Source organism: Tupaia chinensis, unplaced genomic scaffold (genome assembly GCF_000334495.1).
Source record: "Tupaia chinensis unplaced genomic scaffold, TupChi_1.0 Scaffold000601_1, whole genome shotgun sequence".
Lineage (NCBI taxonomy): Eukaryota > Metazoa > Chordata > Mammalia > Scandentia > Tupaiidae > Tupaia > Tupaia belangeri.
Window position 1 is genome coordinate 758,786 of NW_006160119.1, and position 8,975 is coordinate 767,760.

Genomic DNA, 8,975 nt, shown 5'->3' on the forward strand with positions numbered 1-8,975 from the left:
GCGTGGCCATAGGAGGCCAGGAGCAGGCGCCGGTCAGAGGGCCGAGTGAGCAGCCTGAGGGTGGTGCTGAGGCCAACACGGGACTCGAACGTCCGCCATGGAGAAGGTTCCCCGAGAATTACATGGAATCTGAGAGGTCAGGGTCAAAAACCACAGCTACTGGCTGTCCAGGTAGAGGATCTAGACCGCCAGCTTCACGACTACAGGTCCACGGATGTCCCTCCCAGCCCTACCCCTGCATGGATGCATAGGGGGCACTCAGCAAACACTTGGACGGGGCCAGCAGGCTGTGTGGTGGCTAAGGCGCCGGATTCCCGCACGCCAGTCAGTTAATTCCTGGACCCATTGGCTAGAAAGCCACAGCAGGCGAATATGCACGCATGCCCGAATCCCGAGAAGAGAACGGAGAAGACACTGATGTGGTCGTGCCCCTGCCGGTGGTATCTCACCCCCACCCCCACCCCCCCGTTTCTCACTATTTCTTTATGGAAAAAAAATCTTGTTCAATAAATGAATAAATGACTATCACTGGCAGTGAATGGAATCATAAAGAAGCAGAAATCTAGCACACAGGGCACACGGCGGTACCTTGGAGGAGGCAGCGAGCGGGGACTTCCGGCCCAGAGTGGATGCAGTCAGAGGTCACGAGCCCGGACTTCGATTATCGAGCCCCGACCCCGTCATTTCTTCACTGCAGAATCTTAGCCTCCGTCTCCCCATCTGTAAAACGAGCACAGTAATCACACAGTACCGCATTCATAGGGTTGTTCTAGGAGCAGGTGAGAAAAGGCTTCATACATCTGGCACATATAGAGTGCTCACTAAACGTCACCATGGCTGTTCGCGGCCCAGGCTCAGCCACGGAGGGGGGCTCAGCACTGTCAGGAAAGCCTCCCTCAGGTCATGGCTGTTCGCGGCCCAGGCTCAGCCACGGAGGGGGGCTCAGCACTGTCAGGAGAGCCTCCCTCGGGCAGTCGTAGTCTCGAAGCTGCTGGTCTTGGTTACCTGTGTAGTGAGACCGTTACAGGACTGGGACTTAGACACAGGGAAGCAAAACTGAAATTGAGTATGAGCCATTACTCATCTCAAAACAGCAGTGACCCTTGAACATACAGTTTTAGCCTCACCCCAGAGGCAGAAGCAAATTGAATCCCGTCTACACTAGCAGAGAGGGGGGTAGGAGTGGGCTTTGCAGCCATCACAGCCCTTCCATATGAGAAGCCCTTTCTCTCCCGAACTGAACAAGATCAACTGACCCATTTTTACCCCCAAGATCTCTTTCTGCTCCTTCCTCCAGCTTGGCGGCCTATCCCAAAGTTTAGCCCTTGGGTCTGTAAGGACACAGGCCTCCTGTCACTAACCCAGTCTCCTCTCCTGCCCCGCAGATCCATAAGATGCACTCCTTCCTGGATTACATCATGGGCGGCTGCCAGATCCAGTTCACTGTGAGTGGTCTCCACGCCTGCTCTTACTGAGGGGGCGGGCGGGATGCTGGGTCCGGGGGGCTGCCAGATCCAGTTCACTGTGAGTGGTCTCCACGCCTGCTCTTACTGAGGGAGTGGGCGGGCTGCTCGGTCAGGGGCACAGGGAGACAAGTCTATCAAGACCCTGGTCTGCTTTGTTCAAGTCACTGCTGAAATATTGCTAAATTATTAGTCTTGTGGCTGAAATACGAAATATTATTCATGTTTTTAAAAAACATTCATGCACCTGTTTTCTCTAGTCTGTATGGTTTTTGGTATCATATCAAGAAATTCGTGCCATGTCCCTTCACGTAGTTTGGGGAACCCCCCCCCAAGGCTGCCTAGTTCATCAGTAACTGCATGTGACGTGTGCGGTGTGTGAGTGACCCCCTTCCAGGTGGCGGGTGACGTGTGCGGTGTGTGAGTGACCCCCTTCCAGGTGGTGGAAAGGATGGAAAGTGGGCTGTCCTGGGAAGTCCCATGGAGCCAAGGCAGATGCTTCGGTTGTGTTTGTGACCAAAACGCAAGCACCAGTGTCACCCCCGTGGTCAGTACCAAGCGTAAGCCTTCCAAATCACTTATTAGGCAGTAAAAAGAGTTTCAGCGGCTGGAGAACCAGCTGAAATCAGGTGGAGAAGTGGATGTCGCCGTGAGTCTCGCTGTGCTGAAGTCCTGCCCAGCCCCAGCTGGGACCGCGGTACACACTGCGTGCCCGGATCTCTTAGACAAGGTCCCCCTGTGCTGCTAGACCAGCCTCACGCTCACGGTCCTCCAGCCTCCGCACCCCGAGATGCTGTGATCACGGGTGTGGGCCGCCACGCCTGGCCACGCTGGGCCTGAATGCTGGACTGGGAATGGAGCCCAGGCTGTCCTGTGTCCTGCACAGAGCAGCGTCGTGGTGGCATGCACCCCTGGAGTGGGCACAGGGAGGTCGATGTCGTCACCAGCTCCCAACCATGTGCTTTCACCGACGATAGTAAAAGTCTCAGATTTGGGGACCTGTGACCTCCAGAAAGAGAACAGCACAAGGTAGCTGCACGAAAGCCCACGGCAAGCAGCATGGACGTGAACAAGAGGGGCACTGTGCACTGTCCCTGTCTCGTCTTGCGGGGTTGTACTCCGGAACTGCGGCCCTGTTTAGCTCTCTGGACTGGCTCATGTGAAGAAGGCAAGGAAAATGGGTTTAGCTTTTTTCTAGGTTTGGGCCCAAGAGAGTAGACTGGACCGTATTCCTGGGACCAGGCGTAGAGGTTCTCAAGGGACTAAAGGGGGGCAGGGTGATCCCAAGGGGGTGCGAGGCCTGGTCATTTAATAGGCCGACTTCTCCCTGGATAGATTTGCCCTCTGCTCTAATCTCAGAGAGGCCTGCCCTTGTTCTGCGCAAGCTCAGGGCATGGCTCGTTTACCCCTGATACGTGGGAAGCTAGTCAGAGTTCGCCCATTTTTTCCCAGCCTCACATCTAATGCCAGCCTCCCAGTGCTCCCACACGTGCGTCGGCCATGTAGGCCGCGAGCTCTCACCACGCACAGTCAGCCTGGGCTCTCACCGCTGCTCTGGGTGTGTGCAGGTGGAAGGAGGGAGGCCAGCAGTGTCCTGCAGGAGAGGGGCTACTGGCAATAGCTTCCCAAAATCTGAGGCAAAGCAGCGATTTCAGGAAACTAATTATAGGTTTTCAAGGGGAAGCGCTATTGATTTCAGTCCGTTTTAGATTCTGTAGGTTCCATGCTCTTGAGTAACTCTTCATTCAACCTTCAGGGCTTTGCTTTGCCCACAGAGCTGTGCTGCGAAGAATCAGCCCCAAGGACACCAGCAGTTTAACCCCGAAGTGTTTCCGGCCCCACCTCCTGCAGCTTTGGACGTCCCAGAGCCTGCCTGGTGCAGGCTGCAGTCTTACTGCTGTGCTCTCCTCTTACACCCTTTCCTTTTCCCAGCCGGGAGGTACCGCTGCGGCGTGTCACCAGCCGCACCCCAGACCCAGCTTCTCCTCCATCCAGATGCAGCTGATAGGTCGTGAGGGCAGAGGGCAGTCAGGAGCGCAGGACAGACAGAGAAGGATGTGCAGGTCAGTACTGAGGACACGGCCATCAGCACCTCCTGCCACAGAGCCCTTTCTCCTGCAGGGCTCTGGGTTGGGGTTTCAGGAGGTTGCTAGGTCACTTACCAGTCAGTTTATATCATTTCCTCCCAAATTAAGTCAGCTTCCTCATTATAAATTTCATGTTGCTCAGGCAGTGCAACCTAATGCAGACTATAAACTGCAACACAAACTGTTAATGATAATTAATGTGTCTTATTTAATTGGGTCTGTAAGTGTTTATTATCTGCCCAGCAATATTTTTTTAAACCCTCTGGCCATATGAAAAGGAAGTAGCAGAGGGATTAGACGTGGAGGAGAATAGGGCTTTTTGGCATGCAGGTGGGCAGAGGAGAGGGGAAATGGCGTTATGTTCCAGGATCACGCCGATGAGCCTTCCAGAGACAAAAACCCGTTGGTGCGTAATGCGAGCCGTGGTTCTAGCATTCGGCAAGACAACTGCCTTCCTGAGAAGGGCCGTCAGGAGCCAAAGGTGACATGAAGTTCTGGGAGGTCTCCCTTCCCCCGCCAGGTTCTGCTTCGCCCTAGAAGGCCAGCCTCCTTGCAGGCACCAGCCAGGTTCCCCTCCTCTCAGCTTCTGATTTGGTTTGACCAGCAGAAGGTACTGGAGATCGAAGAGCAGAAGAGTGAACTGGGAATGCCAGCTCCCCATCCTGTCTGTGTCAGGTCGTGGCTGGGAAGTGACCTTGTCCCCTGGGAAGCCCCGTCCCGTTAGGTGCTCTGTTCCGCAGACACTCCTCTTACTGCGTTCCAGCAGTTTCTTGTTCCCACCCTTTCCCAAATGTTTGTGGATTGTCCCTTTATTAAATTTTCCTTGATCACCTTTGTCTTAATTGCCAGAGGGCATGTGTGTTCTCAAGAGAGAGGTAGAAAGAGGCAGAGAGAGTGCCCCTCGGAGGAGTGCGGCCATGCCACAGTATCTTCTCCTTTTCTCCATCCTGTCAAGGTTCTGAGCGCACATGCATGTGTGTGCCCAGTGTGTTTTTCAAGCTGGGATTCCAACCTCAGTCGTCCATGCAGGATCCAACTCCTTGAACCTCTAGGCTATGCGACAGGCCCTCAAGCTCCTTTTTATTATTATTTTTTATTGTTTACGTTCAATCACTGTCTATCTTTACAACATTAAAAATTAGCCTTCCCAGTTAAATCAGGCAAAGAAGTTACCATACACATTGTCATAAGCAGATCATTTTACTTTTTTTGGTCTGTTGCATTTTTTTTACTTTTGGTTCCTTCCCTCTCCCCTCCCCCCCATTTCTGCCCTCCCGTCATACTGTCTCTGGTATCCACAGTTGTTTTCCATGTCTCTATGCCTTCCACCGGAACTGCGGCCCTGTTTAGCTCTCTGGACTGGCTCATGTGAAGAAGGCAAGGAAAATGGGTTTAGCTTTTTTCTAGGTTTGGGCCCAAGAGAGTAGACTGGACCGTATTCCTGGGACCAGGCGTAGAGGTTCTCAAGGGACTAAAGGGGGGCAGGGTGATCCCAAGGGGGTGCGAGGCCTGGTCATTTAATAGGCCGACTTCTCCCTGGATAGATTTGCCCTCTGCTCTAATCTCAGAGAGGCCTGCCCTTGTTCTGCGCAAGCTCAGGGCATGGCTCGTTTACCCCTGATACGTGGGAAGCTAGTCAGAGTTCGCCCATTTTTTCCCAGCCTCACATCTAATGCCAGCCTCCCAGTGCTCCCACACGTGCGTCGGCCATGTAGGCCGCGAGCTCTCACCACGCACAGTCAGCCTGGGCTCTCACCGCTGCTCTGGGTGTGTGCAGGTGGAAGGAGGGAGGCCAGCAGTGTCCTGCAGGAGAGGGGCTACTGGCAATAGCTTCCCAAAATCTGAGGCAAAGCAGCGATTTCAGGAAACTAATTATAGGTTTTCAAGGGGAAGCGCTATTGATTTCAGTCCGTTTTAGATTCTGTAGGTTCCATGCTCTTGAGTAACTCTTCATTCAACCTTCAGGGCTTTGCTTTGCCCACAGAGCTGTGCTGCGAAGAATCAGCCCCAAGGACACCAGCAGTTTAACCCCGAAGTGTTTCCGGCCCCACCTCCTGCAGCTTTGGACGTCCCAGAGCCTGCCTGGTGCAGGCTGCAGTCTTACTGCTGTGCTCTCCTCTTACACCCTTTCCTTTTCCCAGCCGGGAGGTACCGCTGCGGCGTGTCACCAGCCGCACCCCAGACCCAGCTTCTCCTCCATCCAGATGCAGCTGATAGGTCGTGAGGGCAGAGGGCAGTCAGGAGCGCAGGACAGACAGAGAAGGATGTGCAGGTCAGTACTGAGGACACGGCCATCAGCACCTCCTGCCACAGAGCCCTTTCTCCTGCAGGGCTCTGGGTTGGGGTTTCAGGAGGTTGCTAGGTCACTTACCAGTCAGTTTATATCATTTCCTCCCAAATTAAGTCAGCTTCCTCATTATAAATTTCATGTTGCTCAGGCAGTGCAACCTAATGCAGACTATAAACTGCAACACAAACTGTTAATGATAATTAATGTGTCTTATTTAATTGGGTCTGTAAGTGTTTATTATCTGCCCAGCAATATTTTTTTAAACCCTCTGGCCATATGAAAAGGAAGTAGCAGAGGGATTAGACGTGGAGGAGAATAGGGCTTTTTGGCATGCAGGTGGGCAGAGGAGAGGGGAAATGGCGTTATGTTCCAGGATCACGCCGATGAGCCTTCCAGAGACAAAAACCCGTTGGTGCGTAATGCGAGCCGTGGTTCTAGCATTCGGCAAGACAACTGCCTTCCTGAGAAGGGCCGTCAGGAGCCAAAGGTGACATGAAGTTCTGGGAGGTCTCCCTTCCCCCGCCAGGTTCTGCTTCGCCCTAGAAGGCCAGCCTCCTTGCAGGCACCAGCCAGGTTCCCCTCCTCTCAGCTTCTGATTTGGTTTGACCAGCAGAAGGTACTGGAGATCGAAGAGCAGAAGAGTGAACTGGGAATGCCAGCTCCCCATCCTGTCTGTGTCAGGTCGTGGCTGGGAAGTGACCTTGTCCCCTGGGAAGCCCCGTCCCGTTAGGTGCTCTGTTCCGCAGACACTCCTCTTACTGCGTTCCAGCAGTTTCTTGTTCCCACCCTTTCCCAAATGTTTGTGGATTGTCCCTTTATTAAATTTTCCTTGATCACCTTTGTCTTAATTGCCAGAGGGCATGTGTGTTCTCAAGAGAGAGGTAGAAAGAGGCAGAGAGAGTGCCCCTCGGAGGAGTGCGGCCATGCCACAGTATCTTCTCCTTTTCTCCATCCTGTCAAGGTTCTGAGCGCACATGCATGTGTGTGCCCAGTGTGTTTTTCAAGCTGGGATTCCAACCTCAGTCGTCCATGCAGGATCCAACTCCTTGAACCTCTAGGCTATGCGACAGGCCCTCAAGCTCCTTTTTATTATTATTTTTTATTGTTTACGTTCAATCACTGTCTATCTTTACAACATTAAAAATTAGCCTTCCCAGTTAAATCAGGCAAAGAAGTTACCATACACATTGTCATAAGCAGATCATTTTACTTTTTTTGGTCTGTTGCATTTTTTTTACTTTTGGTTCCTTCCCTCTCCCCTCCCCCCCATTTCTGCCCTCCCGTCATACTGTCTCTGGTATCCACAGTTGTTTTCCATGTCTCTATGCCTTCCAATCTTGCGGGTTCTGCCATAGAATATAGGCACTTGGTGTATGTGAGGCATAGTGCCTCTCTCTCATGGTCTGGCTGGCTTCACTCAGCATTAAATCTTCCATATTCATGCACTCCCTATCAAATGCCAGGCTCTTGTTTTTTATGACTGAGTAGTATTCCGTAATGTATATGTGCTACACTTTTTCAGTCCACTCATCTGTTCTTGGATATTAGGATTGATTGCATGTCTTAGCAATTGTGAATAATGCTGCAGTAAACATGGATGTGCCCGTGTTTTTCTGACTGGGTGTATCCCTGTCCTTTGGGAAGACACCCAGGAATGGAAGTGCTAGAATGTATGGTGGTTCTATTTGTAGGTCTTTGAGGAGCCTCCATATTGTTCTCCACAGTGGCTGGACTAGTTTACATTCCCACCAATAGTGTAAGAGGGTTCTCTTTTCACTGCAGCCTTACCACCGTTTATCGTTCTTCATTGTTTTAATGTTAGTCATTCTGACTGAGGCTAGGTGGTATCTTATTATGGTTTTGATTTGCATTTCCCTTTTGATAAGGGATGTTGAGCATTTTTTCATGTTTTTTGGCTGTTCATTTGTCCTCCTTAGAGGTGTCTGCTCAGCTCATTTGCCCATCTCTTAATTGGATTGATTATTTATTTTCTCAAATGCTGCTTGAGGTCCATATAGATTTTGGTTATCAGTTCCTTATTGAAGGGAGAGTTTGAAAATATTCTCCCATTCCAAGGGTTGTCTCTTCACTCTAATTATTGTTTCTTTTGGTTTTTATGGTTTTTATCATTTCTTATGGTTTTTAACCTATATAATCCCACTTCTCTGTTTCTGGGATTATTGGCTGTGCTTGGGGGAGGGGGGGTGTGCTTATTTAAGAAGTCTTTGCCTATGCCAGTGCCTCCAAGAGTTTTCCCCATTTTCCACCAGTAGTTTTATAGTTTGAGGTCTTACGTTTAGATCTTTGATCCACTTTGAGTTGATTTTGGTTCATGATGAGAAATAGGGGTCCAAGTGTCATCTTTCTGCAGGTGGGTACCCAGTTTTTCCAGCACTGTTTGCTAAAGAAATTTTCTTTTCCTCACTGGATTGTCTGGTGCCCTTTATTAAAAATTAGTTGGCTATACATTTTGGGTTTTTTTCTGGAGTATCTATTGCATTCCATTAATCTACATGCCTGTTTTTGTGCCGTACCACGCTGTTTCAATAATCACAGCTTTGTAGTGTATTTGGGGATCAGAGAGTGAGATGCCTCCTGCTCCACTCTTTTGCGCAGTATTGCTCTGGCAATATGATTCCAGGCAAATTCTATGACTGTTTTTTCTAAATCTGTGAAAAAAATTCTGGTAATTTGATCAGGATTGCATTAAATTTGTAGATTAATTTGGGTAGGATTGACATTTTCATTATATTAATTCTTCCAGTCCAAAACATGGAATAGTTTTCCATTTCTCCATGTCATTTTCAATTTCTTTTTTTAGTTTTTTATAGTTTTTCTTGTAGAAATCTTTGACTTCTTTGGTTAGGTTTATTCCTAAGTATCTTATACTTTTTGTGGCTATTTTAAATTGAATTGCTTTCTTCAAATTTACCTGTCTGCATATTGTTGATGTACAGGAATGTTACCGATTTTTGTATGTTGATTTTGTATTCTGCCACTTTACTGTATTCATTTATCACTTCCAGTAGTTGTGTGTGTGTGTGTGTGTGTGTGTGTGTGTATGTGAATTCTTCTGGGTGTTCTATCTATATAATCATGTTACCTGCAAAAAAGAGATTATTTCACTTCTTCTTT

The 8,975-nt window shown here is 49.8% G+C and overlaps 1 protein-coding gene across 3 annotated transcripts in view; it reads left to right on the forward strand.

Annotated features, from left to right (window-relative positions):
• Positions 1-8,975, forward strand: part of CPNE4 (copine 4) — a 401,350-nt gene that overhangs the window by 347,012 nt on the left and 45,363 nt on the right. For all 3 annotated transcript variants that reach the window (XM_006158501.2, XM_006158503.2, XM_006158500.3), the window contains exon 10: positions 1,386-1,445. In XM_006158501.2, the coding sequence (XP_006158563.1) occupies positions 1,386-1,445 (60 nt within the window). The remainder of the gene's footprint in view (positions 1-1,385; positions 1,446-8,975) is intronic.